The sequence below is a fragment of the Peromyscus maniculatus genome, chromosome 9 (genome assembly GCF_049852395.1).
Source record: "Peromyscus maniculatus bairdii isolate BWxNUB_F1_BW_parent chromosome 9, HU_Pman_BW_mat_3.1, whole genome shotgun sequence".
Classification (NCBI taxonomy): Eukaryota; Metazoa; Chordata; class Mammalia; order Rodentia; family Cricetidae; genus Peromyscus; species Peromyscus maniculatus.
The window spans coordinates 4013088-4038019 of NC_134860.1; the positions used below are offsets into that span (position 1 = coordinate 4013088).

General features: G+C 45.1%; 1 protein-coding gene across 11 annotated transcripts in view; it reads right to left on the reverse strand.

Moving 5' to 3' along the window:
* Cacna1d (calcium voltage-gated channel subunit alpha1 D) overlaps positions 1-24932 on the reverse strand; it is a 462187-nt gene that overhangs the window by 127342 nt on the left and 309913 nt on the right. For 7 of the 11 annotated variants that reach the window (XM_076544143.1, XM_076544146.1, XM_076544141.1 and 4 more), the window contains exons 5-8: positions 15756-15898; positions 11563-11715; positions 10960-11156; positions 3539-3642 (exon numbers count right to left, since the gene is read on the reverse strand). In XM_076544143.1, the coding sequence (XP_076400258.1) occupies positions 3539-3642; positions 10960-11156; positions 11563-11715; positions 15756-15898 (597 nt within the window). Of the gene's footprint in view, positions 1-3538; positions 3643-4209; positions 4314-10959; positions 11157-11562; positions 11716-15755; positions 15899-24932 lie in introns of all 11 variants that reach the window. The other 4 variants (XM_076544140.1, XM_076544148.1, XM_076544145.1 and 1 more) reach the window with 2 other exon arrangements.

Sequence of the window (24932 nt, forward strand, 5' to 3'; positions counted from 1 at the left end):
CTAGGGGGCGTTCACCAACCTAAGACAGAGCGCCTGTGTGGCCTGGGCAGGCGTCTCCATGATGGGCAAGGTGACCTGCTGACGTCCCACGCAACCTAAGTCAGAAGCTCATTTTTTAGTAAAAGGGGAACCTGTAGGTCCCTGGCCCCCGTTTTGGGTAGCTGTTGCCTTGCTTGCTGACCTTGACCTTGATATCCTCCCTATGCTAATTCCCTGCCGGGTTCCACCCTCCTGAATGCTTAAGGGAAGTTCCTAGTCTGTGTATCTTGCATAATGGGTGTTAACAGCTTAGATGCAAGATTATAAAACATTGGTAGTGAACTTCTGCCCTCCCGGGTTCTCTCATTGTGCTGTAATCCTGTATTTGAGACCTCTTCCCTCCTTCAATAAACAGCATTGGGCATTAAATAAAAAAAAGAGAAAAGAAAAAACAAACAAACAAAAAATAAATAAAATAAAGGGTTAACAACCAGGCACCATGGTGTATGCTTACCATCCCAGCACTCTGAAGGCTGAGGCAGGAGGATAGCCACCAATCTGAAATAAGGATGTACTGAACAATGAGATGCTGTCTCAAACACACACACACACACACGCACGCACACACGCACACACGCACGCACACAAGCAAGCAAACAAAACAAAGGGCTCAGTGTCAGACACATCTGGTCACCTAGTGAGTCCAAATTATAATGTCATATGCATGAGGTCTTGACTGACCTAGGATGGGATGCTTGGAACCCAGTGCTTTTGAGATCACATGTTAGTCTGAAAGTCCCTTAAGGGCTGTGCCACAGAAATGTCTCCTGACATTTTGTGTCCTTCTGGCTCTATAACACCTCTACAATTAAGGTAACAATTCTAAATTTGCTTAAACAATAGAAAAAAAAAAAGCAAATGGATAAACAAGAGGGCAGAGGCAGGCAGGTTAGTGCAGGGAACCCTCGAAGGTGGTGAGGTGGTGAGGCCCGAGGGCCCAGGCACTCTCCACCTGAGGGCCTCCCGCTCTCCCAGCGACAGCACTTGCTGTACAACTTGGGCTGCAGTCTGAGCCCAAGGCTGGAGTCTGTAGCTCAGACACCTTGGCACCCCGGGCCTCGGGCCCAGAGCCAGGCCATCATCAGGAACTGTGAGGATGCTAGCCAAAGAGCTCTGCAGATCCAGCTCTGACTCCACTCAGAGCCTGGCTCAGCATTTCTTACCCAAGTGGCTTGGGGGGCTAGAGGGGAGGAGAGGAAAGGGAGTGTGCACCCCCTAGGAGTCTGAGCAGATCATGGGCCAACAGCTAAAATCACCAGGACATCTTAGGTTTGCTTTTTGACATCAAAGCATCATCTGCTTTCTCCTTCATAGTTTTCTTTTAATATAAAAATCATGCCTTTCAAAACCTTGTTCTTTTTCTTCAAGGTACATTTCAGTAAACTGTCTGGCGAGGACGTGTGCTGTTTTTAACCCTCCTGCTTTGGTCCCTCCTACAAGGCTTCACGCTGAACCCCCATCATTATAACGGGATGCCCCTGCCTCCATCTTCTGTTTTTAGCTTTTTTAAACACCTCACGATTTGGCTGGCTTGTATCTCTGCTTCATCATGCTGGGGCAACAGTTCCTGCTCAAAGAGGGGGAACTAAAGATAAGGCATGTCACTGGCACTGTTAAAATTAGTGGTTTCCATGGCCTCCGTCAGTTTGGTTGGGTTCGGGAGACATGGGGCGCCAAGGAGCTCACAACACAGTTGCAGCTGATGGCCTTGTTTGGGTAGTTCCTGTGGCAACGTTCCTCCAACTCTAACGGCCACTCTCACCAGGCTGACCCCAACTTCAGGCCACAGAGGCTCCAAAGGAGGACGGTCTTGTAGCTGGGCATGGAGGCAAATGCTTTTAACCCTAGCACTCAGAAGGATCATTTGGAGTTCAAGGCCTGTCTGGGCTACACAGTGAATTCTACACTAGCCTCGGCTACAGAATTAAGACCCTGTGTCAAAAATGAAAGAAAAAGAAGGAAACGAAAATGAATGATAAAGCCAGGGAGGAAGGCCTTTTAAAGTTTACAGTAGTCTGTAGAAGGGAGCTGAGGTGGGTGCTGGGTGCTGTCCCCCAGCTCAGTTCTCATGCCCCGTTCCTCTCACTGCTGGAGGGAGGGAGACACACTGCTCCTGAGCCACCTCCAGATGAGGGACTTGCATGCCGGTGTTTTATGGTGCAGAACTGACCCCACTCCATTCATGGCAAGGCAGGTTTGGAGGGATGTGAAGGAAGGAATGCAGATGGGTAGCTGGGCTCTGCCTTCTGCTCTGCATCTCCAGAAAACAAGAAAAGGCTGACTTGACTAACTCAGCATGCAGGACGGCATCATGCCTGAGATGCAGCCTCTGAAAGAGCAAGATAAACTCACTTGGGACCAAGTCTACCAGTGTGATTTCCTGAGAATTCCTGGGCTCACTGCAGAGCCTGAGGGAGGGGCACGGGTACCTTCTGGGCTGCTCAGGGCAATGGCTGTGTGCTGGAAGTGATTGTGTGTATGAGTTGTTTTGTTTTGAGTTAAAAGTTGGCTATTTTATTATTCCTTAAAATTTCAAATTGTACAGACTGTAAACATTAGATGCCTAATTCTTAAGACAGAGCATTTTTAGTAACCTCGCTTAAAACTGAATACAATTCTTAATTAGATATTTTATCTTAACTATCATGCAACAACACAAATAGAATTAAACAAGTATGACTCTAATGATGAGAAACCCATAGTATTTTTCAGGCCAAAATCAATCTCCCACTTGGGGAACTGCTTTTGAGAGAGCCCCCAGCCCACTTTGATGGGGGTACTCCGCTGCCTGGGGTACCTCAGAGATGTCGAGATTCACATCTACTCACGGGGCCTTTGGAATACCATCTCCCACCACAGTAGGGCTCAGCCCCACGGCCCAAGGCTCTTTTCAAGCCCATCTCCCCTGAACCTAATAAACGGAGGGTAAGTACAGAGGCAAGCATTAAACAAGATGAACTTTTAACAGCTGAACATCATTCTGTATTAAGAAAACATGAAAGCTGAATCAGAGGCACAACTCCGTAGTGACAGCAGTGACCAGTCAAGCTACTCAAGGGTCCCAGCCTCAGGAAGGCGGGGTTTGAAACTGCTGGGTACTTAGTACTAACCTAGTCTTTACCAGAGACTCTGAAACACCACTATTTATAATATGCTGAGTGTGACTAAAGAGGGCCAGGTCATGTACTAATGTAATGATACCGGCGAGAGATCAAAGTCCCTCTCTGGGGAGACCGAGGCTAGGAAGCCTTTTACTTGATGGAATTCACCTCTAAGGGGAAGATTTTCATTAAGTTAACAGTGCTCGGCAAGCGTCAGAAACACAGAATCTCACAGACAGATACAGGCAGAAAGAATCACAGTTCAATCCAAAAGCAACACACAGAGGGGGCATCAGAGTCCAAAGGCATGCAGAGAAGCCACTGGGGAGCAGCTGGGAGACACAGGGCTGCCCCCCACGTGGCAGCAGAGAGTGTACAACAGGGATCCAACTGCTTACCCACTAAGGACACCAAGAACCAGGTTAAGGACGAAAAATGAGCCAAGGATGATCAGACTAACAAAATACACCCATGGCCATTCCCATCCTATCGCATCATTTACCTGTAAAATGTAAGGAGATCAGTTATCAGTAATCCATTTACTAAAGAACAGAGTCCCGGTTGCAGCTGCAGGACCACTCAGGGCTTTGGCTGAAGGTTAGTGTTCTAAGGGAAGGGCTTGAGTGAGTGGGGGTCCCTGCATTGTTTTCCTCAGGATAGGGCAAGCCCTAAGGCTGAAGTCTTCATGAAGGGACTCTCCAGAGTCAGCCTAGACTACTCATCTAGCTGCAGTTTTGTGCCAATTAATAGGCATTGTATTTGGATCCAGATCAAGAAAGCAATCATAAATGTATCTCATTTTAGGACAGACAAAAGGCCAAGCAAGGGAAATTATTTAAATCCCAAGAAACAATACTGATTAATTCATTCCTGGTCAATAATCTCTCCATGGCTCTCTTTCATGACAGCTGGTGAAGTTCCAGGAAGTAGCTTGGTTTGGGAAACCTCAGCAGAAGTGAGAGCAACACAAAAGGAGAGTACCCACCCACTGGCCCCTCTAGCAAAGCCTGTGTGGTCTTGGCAACTGTCCTCAGGACTCTGCTTTCAAGATGAAAGAGATGTAGCTTACCCGCTCAATACACCAAGTACAAGATTTAGTACGAAAAATGACCCAAAGATGACGAGACTCACAAAATACACCCAGGGCAATTCAAATCCCATAGCATCATTCATCTGTAAGAAACAAGATGGACTCATAGGCGTGGGTTAATAGAAGAATCTAACAAAGAGAGAGGGTCACATTAGAGAGAACAGTCTACACATTGAATTAAACATTTACTTAACGGAAATCAGAGACAGCAGCAGCCAGCAGACATTCATTACATATTCCCAACACACACAGGCACACAAGCATGCCTGCACACACAAAAGAAGACTCATGGAGGCTTCAGGCCAAACAGCAGGTCCTGGTCCTAGGCAGGGAAATGAGCTGAGATCTGGCTCCATCCCAGGACCCTGTCCTGACGAGCATCTTCCAGGGGAAGGCTCAGTAGAGGGTAGAGCTAGTGTTTTCCTGGATCCTCATGGCTGCTCCACCCCGGGTATTAGCCCTAACTGCTTTTAAAATTGGGTGGAAGTGGAAGTCTTAATTAGAGAGTCAAGCCGGTTATATGTGACTCTATAAACTCTTAAAAAAAGAAAAAGAAAAAGAAAACAAAACCAAAAAAAAAAACTAGCTGGGCATGGTGGCACATGTCTTTGATCTAGCACCTGGGAGGCAGATGGACCTCTGTAGTTCAAGGCCAGCCTGATCTACACTGAGAGTTCCAGGCCAGCCAGCTATACAGTGAGACCCGCTCTCAAAATAAATAACTATATCTAAAATAACTACCATCTATTTGAAGCTAATCATCCCATCTATCTACCCAAGGATGCCTGGCCCACCTCAGATTTGGATTATCTGCAGCCCGTGAACACAGTACTACTAAATAAACATGGAAACAAGACTGTTTCCGAGGTTAATAGCTGCCATGTGTTTGGGACGCTTTGGGAATGGGTTTCTCTCTCAGCTGCACCCATTAAGAGAACCTGGCTTGAACTGCAGCCTTCTCCACCCCAACTCTGTGTCCTGACAGGTGTTCAAAAAGCCAGAGAAGCAGCTGACTGCTCACTCAGGCATGGCCTTCTTGTCAGGGATGGTTTGGGAGTCAGCTGCTTGCACAGAGGTGTGTGATGGGTCACAGCTGGATGGAACTTTCCAGCAGCACAGGTCAGTGTTCAGTGGGACAAACTCTTCCTTGAGGAAGGCGATGTTAAGATGTTAGCAATCAGGTAACAGAGTAAATGACTCCAGGCCCTGCTCTGCAGGATCACCCTGACTCTTCAGCCAGTCAATAATCCAGACAGGCCAGTCGCTCTTCCCGGCAGGTGCAAACCCTTAGGGTTTTTAAGCCCTGTGCCTTTTTGCACATTATCTGCTTCCAGGTTTTAGCTTTACAAAAAGAGGCTCATGCATTTCACAATGTTTGCCTCGTGCAGAAGCCAAACAGGAAAAGGGAACATTAGAAGAAGAAGAAAAAAAAAAAACACACAAAAAAACAAAAACCTAACATCTGTCGCTGAAGTCTAGGGAGAGGGCATTAACTCCCCTATGAAACACCTTTTCGGCCACATGAACACTGATGTTTAATAGAACCCCTATCCATCTGCACATCGGCAATGAGAGGAATGAATGAGCAGGGCCATGGCTCCAATTGTTGATCTAATTAAGTTGGATAAACTAATTTCGGCAGGAAGGCAGAGGGTAATTCTTCCAAAGCAACTACACCACCAAACTTATTTAAAAAGCCACACGCAGGGGGATGAAACAGGCTGCCTGGTGTGGCGGACAGAGCTTCGGCCTTGGATCGACACCTGGGACAGACATTTCTAGCCTCTGCTGGAGCAGGGTGTGTACACGGCAGAGGAGAGATTGACCCAGGGCAGGGCTCTCATTAGACACCTTACTCGTGAGACTGGCCAAGTCTGCTGATCAGGCCATCTGCCCCACCTGCCCTCCTGGGGCCTCAGCAGCATCTGAGGCAAGCTGTGGTGACAGCTGCCTCGGGGACGTCTCATTTAAGAAATGAAGACGCCTTGGAATTTCTTGGGAGGTGGGTGCTTTGCAGACTCGAATCTCTCAAGTCACTGTCACCCAGAAGGACAGCTGAGGAGGACTGAGGGGAGGCAGGAGCTGGGCACAGCCAAGCGGAGCTTCTCCTCTCTTTGCCAGATGAGAAGAAACTTAAGCTCTCGGGGCCAGTCTTTCTCCACACACACCTGCTGCGGAGCTGAGTCCTCAAAGCTGATCATACACATGGGCTCGGGGGGGGGGGGGGGGGCCGGGATATCACAACTTCTGGGCTGGTTCCCCAAATACCCACATGGAAGACATGTTATCTGCTCAGGGCTGTGTATCTGTCTGCATGGTCTTCATCAACAATGAAGACACCAGCATGAAAGAAAGCACTTCGATTTAGATTAATTTTTAAAGTATTTATGTCAGTCTCATCATAAAGGGCCACCTGGCACCCAAGACAATTTCCTATTTCACTTCAGTTTTCTCTTATTTTATTTATTTGTTTGTTTGTTTGTTTGTTTATGTATTTATTTGGTTTTTCAAGCCAGGGTTTCTCTATGTAGTTTTGGTGCCTGTCCTGGATCTCACTCTGTAGCCCAGGCTGGCCTTGAACTCACAGAGGTCCTCCTGGCTCTGCCCACCGAGTGCTGGGATTAAAGGCGTGGGCCACCACTGCCCGGCTTCTTCTTTTTTTTTTTTTTCCTCTTATTTTAAAAAATAGGCTTAACTGCCCATGTATGCCTCAAGTTAAAGGAAAGCATAAGGGTTTTTGGTTTTGCTAACTCTCAGAAGATGCTGGAGTGCCTCAGAGCACAGACTGGGAAAGGCAAGCGTGGCTGCTTGGGCACAGAAGAATTTCCCAGGTGCTTTGACTGAGAGGCGCTGTCAGGGGATCAAGTCCTTCTGAGGTCTGTCCGCCAGCACCCCCACAGCCCTGTGCACCCCTGAGGAAAAAGCTTGGTGCTGACAAGAGGTTATAGGGGACTCAGACAGCACTCTCCTAAAACCAATACTTAGACATTAGTTTGCTACATTCAAAACATTTCCTCTGAAGCAAACAAATAAACAAAATCCTCAAAGTTGAAGGAAAAAAGAGCATGTCTATAAGATGCTAATTGTGCATCTTGTAGACAAGGACATCAAAACCCAGAGGGATCCAGAAACCTGCCCTGTCCAGCTCTTTCTCTGCCCTGCACTATTGTCTCTATGGACGTCTGCGTGAGCTGAACAGCACTTTAAATATGTTTGTGGAGCTCACTTTATGAAAAGTCTACAATATATTTCCCCAGCAGCAGTTCATGATCCCAACTCCCCACATCTCCAAATAGTGCTGCTCCAGGTGTGTGCCTTTGTGCACATCTCTTTCCAAGATCCTGCCAGACATTTGCCAGAAACTCTTGAGAGTTACGACCTAGGTGCACTGAAGAGCACAGACTAAATATAAACTTGTCTAGATGCAAAGACTTTGTCCACCATATACAAAACCCTAAATTGAGGAATTGGTTTTCAATTGAGATTTAAAACTGAATTTCCTTTCTCTTCCAAGAGAGTAGATAAAAATACCCAGACACAGCCCATCTACACCAGTGAGGGAATGGGCTCAGTCCAGTGGGTTCACGGGTGGCAACAGTCATGTGTATTTGTTGAGCACTCACTTTAGGCCAGGCTTTGTGCTGGACGGAGATGTTCTGTTCAGGGACACAGCTGTGTGGCTTCCAGCTGACTGTGGCCCATAAAGTATTAGGAAAGTTTAGTTCCTTGGCTCCTGCCTATCTTTATGATGAGCTAATAAAAGCAATCAACAAGTGATTAAAAATAATCCTGATGTGTTTCAGACAGTAAGGTCTTAAAGAACACTCTAGAGGACATTACTCAGCTGCCCTCTAGTGTTACAGAAGAATCCATAAACCACTGGCAAGTGGAAGAATAAAGAGGAAAGCATACTGGGTCCCAGTCTAGGCCAGCTGCCCCTCAACTGTGATCTGAAGGCCAAATCTACTTTTCTTTTATATGAGTCTCAAAAGCTAAGAACGGACTTCCTGTTTTTCAATGGGCATGGGCATGGGGGTAGATACAAAGGAGAACGCTCTATGATATATGAAAGTCATAGGGAATTCAGATTTCAGGGCCCATACATGAAATCCAGCCAAGACAGAGCCCTATCCACTCAATGATGCTTACTCCATGGCTGGCTCCAAGCTCAATGGCTGAGCTGATGGCTGGGATGGCGATCACATGCTGCAAGGCCTAACAGTTTACTCTTAAGCCCCTTATTAAAATGTTCACAGGTCCCCACCCTTAATCAAAGACTACAACACTTGTTGGAAGGCCCTGGGGATGCTCACGGGTCTCTTTATACAGCACTGTCTCCATCCTCAAGATCTCAGCTCTGCTATGATAGAGACCAGAGTAATGTTGAGGAATATGTGCTCCCCCATCATAATAAAGGTGTTATATAATCCAGAGGCTCTAATTAAATTGTCCAATTATTAATTACGTTATTGTCATAGCAACAATAAAGATCATTTCATCATCACAGGTGATACTTAAAAGTTCTAAAAAAAAAAAGTAAATGGAAACTGGTATTTCTGGTATATTTTCTCTTCTTCGGTCACACACTCTTGAAATTTTCTCTGCATGGTAACAAGACAATTGCTGTGAGAGAATTGATGTGCAAAAATATGATAAACTAGAAAATTGTCCATTAGTCGAGGCATGTTGGATCGTCATCTGGCAACTCACCATGACAATAGAAGACAAGGTTGAGACAGTCACAGACTTTTACTTTTTTTAAAAAATGAAAAAACTGTTCTCTCCTGTTTAGGGGAGGGAATAGGCAGAGCTTGGGCTTTGGGGATGATATGCTCTATTTATCAGCCATTTCAGGGGAAAATTGGGACTGAGGTTTTGCTCTGCTCAGGAGCTGCAGTTTAGGGGACTGGAGTGAAAGCCAACAGTTCACCCAAACCTGGAGCTCTGTGGCTAACAATGCCTGTCCTTCCTCTCCATGAGAAGGTATTGCTGGTGGCTATAATTAACATTTGTGTCTACAGATACACGTGCACAGACACACACACACACACACACACACACACACTCCTACAACAATCAGAAAAAGGGATGAAGGACAAACAGGCTACAGCAAGTTGGTGATGCTCATTCTCCACTTAACAGAATATACAGTCGACCCTCAGTATCTGCAGGGACCAGGCACAGCCAAAGCTGCTGAAGCCCCTTCGATAAAACAGCACAGTATTTGCACATGACCTATATCCACATGCCCCATATTCTTTAAATCATCTCGGGACTACGTTTAATAACCATTATACTATTGTTTAGGTAGTAATTACAAAACAAGTCTGGACATAGTCAATGAGGATGTTTTTCCCCTAAATTATTTTCAATCGGCATTTGGTTCAATCAGCCATGGATTGAACCTATGGATGGAGGATCCGCAGATACGGAGGGCCGGCTATATAGGACCACCTAGAGTCTCACAAGCATAGCGTTCACCGGTGAAGGGAAGCAAACCCACGGCTAAGCATCAGATGGTGCATTTTCTGAAGGTAGAGAGTGGTAGGAAACTGTGTCAAGTTTAGGATTTAGAAACTATCAGAAGCCGCTTCTCCGTTTCTAAGCCTTTTAACCAAGAAGCTGCCTAGTCAAGAAATACTGTTAATATCCTCTAAAGCAGTGGTTCTCAACCTTCCTAATGCTGCGACCCTTTAATACAGTTCCTCATGTTGACCCCCCAACCACAAAATCATTTCCTTGCTATTTCCTAACTGTAATCTTGATACTGTTGTGAATCACAATATAAATAGCTGATATTTGCTCCCCCCCCCCTGGGGGGTTGTGACCCACAGGTTGAGAACCACTTCTCTAAACAATTAACTATTGGAATACTAGTTTGACGGGATTTGGATTTGGGCTCAAAATCTACGCGCTACTGTATTTCCCAGCAACTCATCTACTATGGGGTAAAAATTATTTCTGCATTTCTGTGAGCTTTAAAAATTCTGCCTATACACCAAGTCACTTGGGGAAATGGCTGCTGTACTTCATTTACAGCCAACCTTCCTGGCTCTGCCAATGAGGGGAATCAGACCCTAGTCACCAAGAGGTTAGTCACCCATTCGAGGGTTAACCAGCCCTATACTTTGACTCATCTATCATTCCTGCCAGAGCTCTTTGGCTCAAGAGAGACAGAGAGAGAGAGAGAGTGGAGGCAGGACTTGCTCTGGCCTGGCTGGCAGTGACGCTAGGGATACGGGAGGGAAGTGGAAAGGAAGAAAAATTAGTGGTGAGCCGTGGTCTCATAAAGTCATGGAAGCATGAAAGGGGCCTGGCTGTTTCCCACCTCCCCTTTAGGGTCTAGTCAAATAACTGCCTTTATGTACAGACTGGGAGTCTGGGCGCCTCTTCCTTAGGAAGTGTTGCTCTAGATCGCTCAGTTGAATCAGGACAGCCATGGCCTCCAGAGTTCCCGGAAGGGATTAGTGGGCAGGAGCAACCACAGGTAAGACTAAGTCCCCCAGCAGCACTGGGGGGGGGGGGAGGTGAAGGACTCCAAGGCCAGGAGCTAATGCCGCCATGCAGCAGCCTTCCAGGGCTGGGCATTCCGCTAGAGCAGGGGGAGGGGCTCACCAAGTGAAGAGAGGGCCTAAGTCTGCTTCCCTTCACAGAGAACTGACCCCCAGGGCTCCGTTCTCGGCCAGCTGCTCTCAAGAACATGCTGTGAACGCTCCTCGAGCCGCTTACCCAGTAGAGCACGTCTGTCCAGCCCTCCATGGTGATGCACTGGAACACAGTGAGCATGGCAAAGGCAAAGTTATCAAAGTTAGTGATGCCTCCATTGGGGCCAACCCAGCCACTCCTACACTCCGTGCCATTGGCGGTACACTGGCGTCCATTCCCTGAGAACGCACATGGAGCTGGGTCCTCTTCAGCTACGATATCTGCGGAGAAGGAAGCAGAGGGCCGTTCAGAAGGGAAACACCAGGACTCCTGCTAACACCTCAGAATCTCCCTGAGCTCCACTCGGAACAGCCCCTCACCAGTGGAGCTCCGTTTCTTCCGGACACCCACCACCATGGCTCTGCACTCACATCTGCAGTACCTTTCCTGGGCTGACAGAATGGTGTGTCCTGCTTTGCCCCGTGCAGGCCTCCCTTCCCCCCATCTTATCAGCTAGGACACATTCCACAGGCAATCAGGATGGAAAAGAAGAATAAATTCCCATTTATCCTCAACACAATTCACACACAAAGAGAGAATAGATGGGAGGAAAAGGCTCAGGAGACCAGCACCTCCCCCAAACCAAAATGTTTTCATGTCTGGTTAATAACTGCTGTCATTACTCACCTGAGTCAGCAAAAAAACATGTTTTGTGCATTTTTCCAATAAAAAGTTCCAATCCTATAATAGCATAGATGATAATTACAAATAATACCAAAAGGGCTATGTGAAGGAGGGGGACCATGGCTTTTATAATGGAGTTCAGAACAACTTGTAAACCTAGGAGAAAGAAAAATCCATTTGTGAGTTAGGAAGACACTTCAAATGTATCATAAATATAATCCCAAGTGATGCTTGCTCTAGTTATGACATACGGCACTAAAATGTAGAGCTATTTCAAAGCTGCTAATTAATACTAAGCCTAGATATGAGATGAGATAAAAAGAGACTCTTAAAGATCATTTAATCCAACTCCTTCACTAGACAGCTGTGAAAAACTAAGGCCCAGAGAGGAGTAGCCAGTAATAGAATTATTTATTCACTTATGTATTTTTTATATCCATTTAACAGGACCACCCAAATATGCAAAATATGGGGGGTAGTGCTTTGAGAAATATAAAGATGAATTATACAAAGCCGCTCTCTTAAAGAGGTGACAGTCTAGAAGGAAACATAAGGATTTGACACAAATTACTCTCGGGTAGTATGCAAACACTGTAGAGAAACAGCAAATGGAAAATTAAAGAGGAATGTAGCACTGGCTCTGAGCAGGGTGAGGACAGAGGACCTGAAGTAGTTTCCCTCTTGTCTGGGCCTGAAGATGGACACCCACAGGGAGGCTTCCGCAGAAAACCCACCAGGGAAGTAAGCAGTGTACAGTGTGAGCTGGGGTGGGGTGTCATCACAACTAGTCATAACGGCCATCAGCAAAGACGCCACAGCCATGCTACACTGGGTTTTGAATTTGGGTTTGGAATCAGACCTGAGTCCACCAGCAAATGTTGCCTCAGGGAGAGCAAGTGGACAGCGATCAGCTTAAAAGGCAGAGGGGTTTCCCAGCTCAGCGCTTAGCATCTTACACTCCCCCCAGCACTCAAACATCAGCTTCTACATGGCTACTCACTCCTTTTCTCTTTCTTCCCCTTCTTATTTTCCCAAGGTTTATTCAAAGACAGAAAGAAAGAAGAGAAGAAGCTAAACTACTTAGAGTTAAAACAAAGCAGCAGCCGGAATAAGGCAAGAAAAAGAAAAGAAGCCCTCGCAGCTACAACCGCCTGTCTCCCCTGGTAAACGTGTGGGAAGAGGCAGGGGACAGGCAGGACGGGAGGCTGACAAGGGGTCTTCAAGCCCAGCAAGACCCTGTCTCAATAAAACTTTCTTTGTGGCTAAAATTCGAGGCCCATCTTTAAATGTTCAAATGGTTTCTTTTGAAAACAAGACTAACAAGATGATTTTTTAAAACTTCTATCTCTTGCAGGCAGTAAATGGGGGGCGGGGAGCATTGGCTCCCATATACATGGGCAGAGTCTCTTGGCTGTTATTCTGACATTTTCTTTTCTATTTTTCTGTTTTTAGACACAGGTGAGGCCATTCTAAGGCACTCTCAAACTCTGCTGCTGCGAACCATTTGTCTCGGGAATGTATTTATGTTTAGTGGAACTACTGTGTTTCAGATTGGCCAAACTCCTGAGATAACATCGCATTGTATCACAAACTGAGCACATATGCTTTCATTACATTTAGCTCCTTAGGACATCATCAACATGCACACAGGGAAGGCATGAGAAGGCTGCCATGCCCGGGCGAGGAGTCCTGGGTCTGGCCCTGTGCGGCTTCTCATTGGCTGTGAGAGTTCAAAAGTCACTGCCTCCCTGAGATCCTCCGAAAGACAGTGAGAACCAGCCAGAGGGTCTCCAGTGCTCTTTCCCATTTTTGTGGTCTTGGATTCTAGTTTTGTTCTTTCTTTTGTTTAAGGCAGGGTCTCATTATAATGCCCTGGCTGTCCTGGAACTCGCTCTGTAGACCAGGCTGGCTCCAAACTCAATGAGATCCACCTGCCTCTGCCTCCCAAGTGTGGGGATTAAGTGTGTGTACCGCCACACCTTGTGCCCTTAGATTCTGATAAACATTTACCAGATAATAGAATGTGGATGGACAAAAGTCCACAAGTCTCTCTCTCTCTCCCTTTCCCTCTCCCTCTCCCTCCCCCCCCTCTCTCTCACACACACACAAATAATAATTTTTTAATGTGCTGGTGGGAAGACTCCATGGGTAAATGAGTTTGCTGCCAAGCCTGATTATCTGAGTCAAGGTAAACAGAAAGAAATGACTTCTTCAAGCTGCCCTCTAACCTGCACAGTATGTGCCATGACACACATTCATGAGTACATGCATGTGCCTCTGTGTGTGTGTGTGTGTGTGTGTGTGTGTGTGTGTGCACAAATAATAAATGTAATACAATTGAAAAATAATTCCACATGATTCAACTATGCCCCTGTGGAATGCACTTGCCTTTCCCTTAAGGACTATCTACTTGGGTGCACACGAAAATTATATTCTGTGAAGCAGACTCAATCTTCAGGAATGAGAAGACAATGCTTTTTAAGTATAGCCATAATTCCTGGGCATTTTCAATGATTTCAGGTGCTGGAGAAGAAATCACCAAGCCCACATCTGAAAACAGCATGGCCTGCAAGTCCCAATTCCTTTCTCCCAAGCCCATTTGGATCTGAGGCAAATATTGCCTGACAAAATCAGCTAAAAGATGGGCTGAAGGTCAGAGCCGTGTTTCCCTCTGGTGGCCTGTGACAGAGTAAGACACAGACTAGCACAAACTCAAATAGCCTTGTGTCTTAGAGGAAGGAAGAGTAGAAAACCGTTCTGCAGAGTGTGTGGAATGCTAACCCTTCTGTAGAAACCTCCTTAGCCCTGGGAGCCAAGGCCAAGCCTGGCCAGTTGTGAGATTTCACTGGCAGGGGCCTCACATACACACGCGAGCCACGGTTCCGAGTCTGCACGCAGCACACGCCACAGGCAGGCTGGCCTGCCATTTGCTCTTTAGGGGGAAAAGGCTGTCATGGTTACTTTGAAATTAGATTAAGCTGTGACAACCAAGTCTGAAGGAGCATATTTGCTCACCAAGTCTCTCATTTCATCATGTTACACTTAGCAGTGCCAGCCATTGCCAAGGTATTTCTATTTCTCTCAATTGCTTCCAGACAGTTCTGTGGTTTTTGACTTGCACTGATCTTTTTCAATGAAAATAAATGAACCATCTGGAAAAATAAGTACACTTAAAACACCACTTCCTACATTTTAAATGTTAAATTTGGAAATGTAGTATTTTTTTTTCCAGAGGAGTTTGGTGCGTTCTGAGTGCCTAAGGTTTAATAAAACTTCATGAAGACCGTCTGGGGGGAGAAGCATCAGTGTTCTGATGGCTTTATGAGCTGAGGAAAGCGGGTGTAGCCGCAGGCCTGTATCCGTGCTCCAGCTCTGGGTAGCCCACCCCCTCAGAAGCAGCAGTGCTGGCATGGTATGAGTATGTCTACCCTCTCAAGGCCCCAGAAGATACAGTCTCACCAACGGCAGAGCTCGTGAGGCAAAGGCCAAGCAGGCTTCCTCAGGAAGGAGCTTCCCTCCCAACCCAGGTGAGCCTCAACGAGCCCAGAGGTCAGAGTCAGAAGGTAAGCAGGGCCAGGCACTGACCGACATGGTAGAGTCTACTGGAAGGCACCAGTCTCCCCCCCTCCCCACTCCTGCCAGGGTCTTCCTTCATGGTCTTGTGGGGTTCTCATAACACCAATCACACAGGGTAGTGCTGTGCTCTCTACACAGGTGTGCAAAGTGGCAGGTTCCTCCCTCTTCTCAGAGAGGGGACAGATGTCATCACTAGTGGTGGGGTCCATCGGAGTTTCCAGAAGCCCAGCCCCCCCCTCCCCCATTGCTCCCCACTCACAGCCCTCCGACTTCAATATGGCTACCACTCTTAGGTGAGGCAGGCTTGGGAAGAAAGCCACAGGGCACCATCCGAGTGCAGAACTGGACAGGAAACTAGGAAGTCCCGGCCTCCTACTGCCACCCAGCCTCTCCTCATGAAGAGACTTCTGAAAAGCCATGGCAATAAGCACCATCCGTTCCTCTTTCAGGAATGTCCCAGACAGCCAAGGGGATGGTGCGAGTCCTCCAGCATCAAGGAAGGCCTTACTGCGGCTGGGCCCCTACCAGGCACAGGGCAACTCACCTCGGAGCACTGTTTCCCGATCCTGAGACCCACCCAACAGGGGAAAAGCAGTACTTCTAGGGGTTAGGAAGCTTACTGGGCACTCCTGATACAAGTCGAAGTGGTCTTAACACTCGGAAGGCACGGAGGGCCTTGACATCAAAGCCTCCTGATTTGCCACTGGAGTGGTTCCCGCCTTCTGTTTCTTTGGTTAATTGTTCCAAAATTACACTAAACAATCTGAAAGAGGAAGAGAGAAACACATGTTAGTCTGTCATCCAGGTAAGCAATACGGGGTGATAACAGCAGTTATTTTTGAACAAGTGCTAATTCTGGGTGGCTGTTAACTAAATACAAGGAAGCTAAATAAAGGCAATAGCCTGGCCACGGAAGCCCAGCCTGCCCTGCTACCTGAAGGACCTCTGACGGTGTGTGTGTGTGTGTGTGTGTGTGTGTGTGTGTGTGTGTACTCAGATCTGTGTTCATGCCAACAAAGCAGCCAGAAGCAGGGACTCACTGAGGCTCCCAAGAGAACAAGGGGCACTGCCTTGATGACAATGGTCTTGGTGGCCATGATTTTGAGCCCAAACTGTACTTCCCATCTGCCACCACGCTCACCCTCACAAAAGCCCGCTCCCACGGCATCATCGAGATCCCGTGACACACATGTGGAAACCAAGTTGACAGGAAAGGCTCATCTGCCCAAGGTAGGGCCACCAGTGGCAGAGCTAACACTTGAATCCAGGTGCGCTGTTGACAAGGTCAAGGTGTAGGCTCCACGAGGGCAGTGAGTTTTCATCTGTTCATTTCGTCTGTTTCAGCTCCGTTCCTAAAACAGCTCCTGGCACATACGAAGTGCTCAAGAAATGTCTGGACGGCCAAATAGATGGACGACTTCAAAGTCCCACATCTTAATGTGTTACACCTCTCCCAGCGCAGCCGCTGACACCCGCCACCTGCAGCCTCATGGAGGTATTTGTCAAAACACAGCAAATCACGGATAGATGCCAGGGAGCTGTGGTGTGCAAAGGCTAAAAGGGTTATCTAAGGGAAGGCATTAATATCGCCGTTTTCCCTTCCGAAATGGGAGTGATGTTGCATCTGGCAGCAAGGGTAAGTTCTTTTTCCTACTCTTAGGTTTTTCGGATAACACTATTTTTGGACAATCTTCTCAGTTGACAGTTATTTTTGCTTTTTTAAATAAATATTTATTCTTTGGAATGGTTGCTCTTTTTTTTTCCTGAGTAAATAATAAATTTGCCCATTGCAAATAGCATTAACTCTGGCCAATCAGATTGTGGGAATGATTGGCCCCACAATAAAGAAACGGTCTCTAAAGTTTAATTAGCAGCCAAAACAGAAATTCTGCCCCCTCCCTGACAGGCCTCTGGGTCACCAAGACACTAGGTCCATAAAACACAGGGTGGTCTGATTGCTGGCCTGATTGGGCATAGCACTGTGACTCAAGGGCATTTGTTTTCATAACAAAACAGCAATTAGCAAGGGCCCAGGAGGGGGAGCAGCCAGGTCTCTACCTTCTCAAAGCTTCTGATGGGGAGCTAGCTTGAGTTCCGACTGGGAAAACTGATCAAGGCTAGGACAGCTTTCCTATGACGTTGGCTTTTAAAAATGACTGTAAACTCCCGCAGCAAAGCTAATGTTAAAAAAAAAAATCTCTCCTCCCAAAACCAAGTTCACAGCTTCAGAGAAACCAAATGAGAGGAAGAAAGGCAAACTTCAAACTGCAGATGTGGAAGCCACAGGAATGTTCAACCCGAAGGGTTAGGAGAGCAACTTCTGCAGATGGTGACTGGAGACAGACTGCTCACAAGCTGGGGTGACTGAAGACACTGTCACAAGCTGGGGTGACTGAAGACACTGTTCACAAGCTGGGGTGACTGAAGACACTGTCACAAGCTGGGGTGACTGAAGACACTGTTTACAAGCTGGGGTGACTGAAGACACTGTCACAAGCTGGGATGACTGAAGACACTGTTCACAAGCTGGGGTGACTGAAGACACTGTCACAAGCACGCGGTGACTGAAGACATTGTTCACAAGCACAGGGTGACTGAAGACACTGTTCACAAGCACGGGATTTTGCAATGTCATTTCATCCCCCATTCTTCGACAGTGTCCTTGAAAACAGGTGAAGAATGTCTCTGCCACCACACAAGAGCCTGAGTCAGAGAGACGCTTGCTACAGCTTGTATTTGGTGTGGGTTGTGAAGCCTCTCTTCTCTGGGACTCAGTTTCCCCCTCAGTAAAATGAGAAAACTTCATCTCAGAGCGCTGCCCTCTCTGATCTCAGATTCTACAGTCTATTCCTCTCCTGCTCCAACCAATAATGATAATAATAATAGTAATAGTAATAATAATAATGTGTCATGTACCTCAGCACCTGAACAGATATGCACAGGGAAGGAAGCAGAGATATGGGATCCTAGGTTATTATTGAAGGTTTTCTCCATGAGGAGAAAAGGACATGCCCAAACTGACCGAGACCCGGTGCACCAGAATGGGGACACCATGTTCTCCCTCACAAAAGTTTAAGTGACAAGTTTGAATGCCGAAAATATCTCTTGCCTAAGAACCCAGAGAGTGGGGCGAGAGCTGATCCAGACCACGCTTTCTTTAAAGGAAGTAACTTCAGCCACCGCAGGCCCCTCGATCCTTGTGCGCTCACATTATTAACAGCTACATGCTAATTTCTTAATGTCTTTTTCAGTGGGGATATTGCCAAAAGTAACATGTCGCAATGGACTCAGAACGGACAACTCACCGGACAGAGAAACAGACTGCAGGTGGAAACTTTAGTGAGTGGGAATGTGATTCAGAGACATCATAATTGTTCTTTTCCTTTTCTATAATTTTTCTTCCGTTCTTGTCCATGACCAACCACAATTTAGTAAGAATTTTACTTCCTGGGTTTTTTCATGGTGGTAGGGACTGGGTTAATATTTTAGATAAATAATCTGTGAGTTTTTTTATACTACAAAATACCATTGAATCTAGCTCTACCTTAAGTTACTTTTATCTTTAAATCAACTTCACCACAGTCTATTTTCCATATGAGAAATGCACCTGTTTAAAGTTTAAATTAGCTGAGTTATGACGAACACAGAAGGAAATGCCACAAACAACCAGGGTCAAGACAGAGGATTCCAGTGTCTCCAGGTCCTCTCTCTGCAGCCGCCCATGGCTACCACTGATGGACTACTCTCTACAGAGGCCTTTCCCTTTCTAGGCACTATAGAAAGGAATCCCATGGTATGCTTTTTGCTTATTATAGTTTTTGATATTCACCCAAGCTGTTACATTTGTAAGTTTATCTTACTGTTAAATAAAATACTCAATTAAGTAAACATGTCATGCTATTTTTATCAATTTACCTGTTCTGTGGTATAAAGCTATTTTCAGTTTTCCTCTATGTTAAATAAAGTCTTTCTGTGGACACGTGTTTTCATTGCTTTGGATAAATACCAGAAAACTAGTAATATGGTCACTTGGTAAATGTTTATAATACTGGAAGAAAGGGGTGGGTCTTTCTAAGTGGTTTTACTGCTTCCATTCTTTAGAAGTGGTATACAAGGGTTTCAATTAGCCCATGTGCTGGCTACTATTTGGTCTCTTTACACCCAGTAGTCCTGGTAGGCACACAGTGTTGTTACTGTGGTTTTAATTAGCATTTCTTTACTTACTAACAATGTTCAGGGGCTAGCTGGCCAGCCACACATTTTTTTTAATGAAGATCCATTCAGATATTTTGCCCATTATGTAGTGTGCTATCTTCTCGAACAGTCCTTTATACATGCTGAATGTATATATCTGACCTTAGTGTATATTTTTTACCCTCTGCGAATACACACTATATACATTTTATTTTGCCCTCCATGAACTGCTTTTTTTCTTTTTCTTTTTCTTTCTTTCTTTTTTTTTTTTTCATTTTCTTCATTCTGACTTTTGAAGAAAAGTTTTAAATTTTGGTAAAGTTGAATCTTTTCACTGTCTCTTTAATGGGTGCTGCTTTGGGCCTTTTTGTCTTTTGAGACAGGATCTCACATGTTCCAGGCTGGCCTTGAACTCACTACATACCTTGATTGAATTCCGACGCCTCCTCCATCTGTGCAGAGATTTAAGGAGGTCACCCCCTGCACCTGTGCCTTAGAAAGCTTTGCCAGCCTGGGAATCATAAAAGTGTTCTACAGTATTTTCTCCTTGAAATTGTATAGTTTTAAATTGTAAATGTGTGCCTATGGTTCGTGTGAAGGCAACATTTACATGTGGAGTGAGGTAAGAATAGTCTTTCATATTGACAAATAGTTGTTCCAGCACTGTTTACTGGGAACAGTTTCCTTATGCCATTGAACTATCAAGGCATCTTTTTCTCAAATCAATTGATGGCACACACGTGTCTATTTCTAGATGCCCCTCTTTGATTCCATTGATCTTCACGTCAACTCCTAACATCAATATTGCACTATCTTGACTCCAGTAACGTTAGAGCACGCTATAAGATCAGGCTCCAGCTTTCGTCTTAAAGATTTCTTTGGCCAGTTTAGAGTCTGTCTAATTTCCATACAGATGCTACAAAAATCTTGTCAATTTTCCAAAAGCCTGCTAGTATTTAGGTTAGGATTCAATCTATACCTTGCTTTGGGAAGAAGTGGGAATGCTAACATTATCAAATCTTCCAACATGCGAGTGTGGTACCGCTCTCTGCTTCTTTGGCTTTTCTTTGGTTCCTCCCATGAAGACGTTGCCATTTTAGTGAGCTATCCATACCTAACTAGGTCATCGTTTTAGTGCCATTGTAAATAGGAACATTAATACTTTCATTTTCTGATTGCCCATGGCTAGTATTTAGATGTTCCTATGCTTTTTATGGTGACTTTTTATCCAGGAACATTGTCATATTCATTCAGAAAACTTGATTCTCTATGATTTTTTTGTCTTAAATTCGCTGAGATTTATTTTGTGGCCCAGAATATTACTCTCTTGGTGAAGATGTCCTAAGCTTGTGAAAAGAACATGTATTCTGCTTTACTGATGGAGTTCTTTGAAAAAGTCAAGGTGGTTAGTAGTAATGTGCACCCCTTCTCCCTGTCCACTACTGTGTCCTCGCCACACTCCAGGACAGAGAACTGGGGTGCACAGCCGGACCCACTCATCTTTCTGCTCCTTTTTCAGCTCTAACAGCTTTTGCTTCGGGCACTTTGATGCTCTGTTACCGGACATTTGAACAAAGAGGACTCTTAGATCGTTGATAACTTCCTTTATCATTATGAAATGCCTCTCTGTGTGTGCCCAGTCACCCCTTTTCCTAAAGTCGACTTTGTTGGATATTGATATAGGCCCTCTAGCTGCCTTTTCTCTCCCTTTATTCACAAATCACTTGTCTTTGCATTAAAGAAAGACAAAGACAGACATTAGGAACTTGAGTCTTGTTTTTATATACAGCAGTCTGATAGACTCATGGTGTTAACTGGGGCTCTGCTGTGTTAAACCTTCCATCTTGTTGTCTGTTTTCTGTTTGTTTTTTCTTCTCTTCTTTTTTCTGAATTGACTTTTTTGCTCTCGTGTTTCTTTCTACTGCATTTAGTCTTCACTTTTGCCTTAATATTAATAATTAGAGCTCTGTGTGGCTCGCGTAAGGAAGGTGTCAACAGAAGCTTCTGTGAAGGGAGATGAGTAAACATTCTAGGACTTGCAGACTACAGGATCTCTGGGGACTGAATCAGCTTTGCCATTAAACATCAAGTAGACCAAACAGCCACACATGGAGTACAGCTGGTCACAATAAAACCTTATTTGCAAAGTAGGTGGCGAGACGCCTAACTAATATGGAGAAGCAGGCTTACGAAGTAGAGCTGTCTCTAGGCTCTGGGGTGGAGGGCTGGAAGTTTGCCAATCTAGGCACCGGGCAGGGTTTACAATCTACACTTTGACCTGCTCACGATCCGTCTATCTTCAAACAGCGTCTTACCATTCTAGTGGAGACTCTGTCATTGTAAGTGTAAACACACTCAGCCACAGCCCACAATGACCCGCTCCCGTCCCTGTGCTAATGCAGGATTTTACTGCCGCCAATGGCACAAGTGACACAAGATGTTGCTATTGCTTTGTTTTAGACAATTAACTTTAAAGAGATTTTAAAATGAGGATAAATATCTTTAAATTCACCCTGTCGGGAATTCCTCAGTGTGTGTGTGTGTGTGTGTGTGTGTGTGTGTGTGTGTGTGTGTATCTTCATTTCTACTTGATGTCATTTTTTTTTTTTTTGGCCTGAAAAGCCACCTTTTAACATTTTTGGATGTGCAAGTATGCCAGTCACGAAGTCTCAGCTTCGGTTTGTCTAAAGAAGTTTCAATTTTGACTTGCTTGAGTTTTGGAAGGAACTTCACTGGATAAGAACTCTAAGCTGACATCTCCCCCAGGACTCCGAAGGCGCATCCATTGTCTTCTGGCTTGTACTTGAGATGTCTCTTCTTCCGTTTTCAGATTCTCTTTACCTGTTACTTAACTGTGGTTATGATGCACTTTCCTCTATGGTTTTTTCTGATCAAGTTTTGCCAAGCATCTTGAACTTCTGAGTTCATTTTCCGTCGCAGTTGGAGCATTTAGAACTCTCACCTCAAGGACTTTCTTTTTCTGTCGTCCGGCCCCTTCTTCTCTCTCCCTCTTAAAAACTACTTACTGATGTATTTATGATGTGTATGTGTGTGTAGCTGTATGTGTTTTATGTGCACCATATGCATATAGGTATCCACAGACACCAGAAGAGGACATGGGAGCCCCTGGATCTGGGACTACAGAGCTGCCAATGTGGGTTCTGGGAACCAAACTCAGGTCCTCTGCAAGAGCAGCCAGTAGTCTTGACTGTTTAGACTTAACTGAAGAGCCATCTCTTCAACCTTTCCCTTCTGAGACTCCAAATGCACACATTAGAACATTTGATAATTCACAAGTTAGCGAGGTGCTCATTTTTCCTTAATTATTATTGTTAGTGCTACATCTTTAAGTTTCCTGATTTTTTTTTTTTTTTTTTTTTTTTTGTGTGTTTGGTATTGCCTAGTACACTAGTGAGCCAATCTTGGGACCTTTTCATTTCCTATGTTCTTTTCACAACCTGAAGTTTCATGTGTTTCTTTTCTTGTTCCATCCTTCCCCCACTGTAGTCATACCATAAACACAATCAGAGCTGTTGTTTTAAAACCCTTATAAAGTCCCCTGCCATCATCTCTGTGATTTCTGGGTCTGTTTCTAGTCATAGAATCTCCTTCTGTTAGTGGCCACACTTCTGCATATATCTAGTATTACCTGATTGTAGGTGAGGTACTTAGAATAATCATCTAAGTATTTAGACTTGATTTTTCCTTTGAAAAGTCTTGTTTCTTTTTTTCTTTTTTTAGGTAATTAAGTTACCTGCTTATCAGCTCTCTCTTCTTCAGGCTCCTTCTCAAACACTGTTATCTAAGCTTCAAGCTTTACTCTAGAGTAGGGATAGCAGAGTTTTTCTGTAAAGGACTGGACAGTAAATATTTTAAGGCTTTATATCTGGACTCCTCAACTCAATGATTGAATTGACTATGTTACAATAAAACTTTATTTATAAAAGTAGATGACAGGCCAGATTGACTAGAATTTGGTCCCCTGGCCATAGTTTGCCAGACTCTACTCTAGATCTAGGTTAACTCCACTAGTAATGACTTTTCTGGGCGTCTACTGACAGTCCAAGGTGTTCAGTGCAGTAATTCATTCTGGGTATTTGGATAACAAGCACTTTTCAATCTTTGGCAAATTCTGGTTATTATTTATTTGTAGTTTCTGCTCTCTGTCTTTCTCTTTTCCTTAACTATCTTGTTTGATTGGCCTCACAGACTGCAGCTTAGTGTCAGTCCAAACTTCAGAGGATCCCAAGGCACATGCACACAGAGGTCTCTGACTAGTTGTCTCCCTTCCCATTTTATGTTTCTCAGGTCTCCAGAATTTTATATCCTAAACTTGGTTCCCTGCTCCTATGGTGTGCTGTTGTGGGAAAATGTTCCATCAGAAAAAAAAAAAAGCCAAGGTGATTGTAGCATGGGGACACAAGAAGTGAGGCTAAGCATCTCCATTCTCTAGTTGAATAAAGTCCAATGGCAGGAAAGGCACGAGATTCTTCTTTGTTTGTTTTGTTTTTTCGAGACAGGGTTTGTCTGTGTAGATCTGGAGCCTGTCCTGGAACTCACTCTGTAGACCAGGCTGGCCTTGAACTCACAGAGATCTGCCTGCCTCTGCCTCCCGAGTACTGAGATTAAAGGCATGCACCACCACCACTTGGCTTTACAAGATTCTTATAGAATCAAAAGACCTCCCAGGCTCCAGCTTACCACTCCCTGACAGGTGTACCAAATAAGAGGAGGCATTTGCTTTCACGTCTATCTGCTACCTATTCATTATATATATATATATATTTGACTACAATGGAGCCTTAGATGCCAATGTACTAAGGGAGGTTTTGCAAAACCATCCAATGGGCTACCACATTGGGTCCCATTTTCACTTCCTAGTGTGAAAGGTCATTCCCATACTTAAGCTGCTCTCCAAACAGGCAGAAAATGTCATCTCCAATGAAAAACCAGAGGAATCATGATACAAACAGATAACCAAAAAGATAATTCAGCTTGCCCAACTGCAAAAGGCAGCTGAATAAAGCCACTGATCTGAAAACAGAGGGATGACTTTAAAAGCTCTCTTACAACTGCAGAGATGGTTCAGTAGTTAAGAGCACTTGCTGCTCTTGCAGAGGACCTGGGTTTGATTCCCAGCACCCACACAACAGCTCAGAACCATCTGTTACCTCACTTTGAGGGATATGATGCCCTTTCTAGCTCCCATGGGCAGTAGACATGCATCGGGTACACAGATATACATGCAGGTGAAACACTCATTCATATAAAGTAAAAATAAATACATCTTTAAAAAGCACTCTTGATGAAAACAAGCATAATTTTAGGAGTAACTCATAGGATAGCTAGGGTACACGGCCCCGGAGCAGGGCTATAGCTTGTCTTCCTTGGTGGGTGTTTGCTGCTGAGACCTGATTCATGTCTCCTCTGCTGGCAACATTTCCAGGTGTGGAAGGAACAGAGCAACACAGACCTCTGTTTTTCATTCTAACATTTTCCTTTAACTAAATCTATCAGCGTCTTCCTCTTGCAACAGGGTTTTCAAAGAACACCTGCTTCTCTGCATTTTCTAGTTTATTTTATTTTATGCCAGATATGTGACA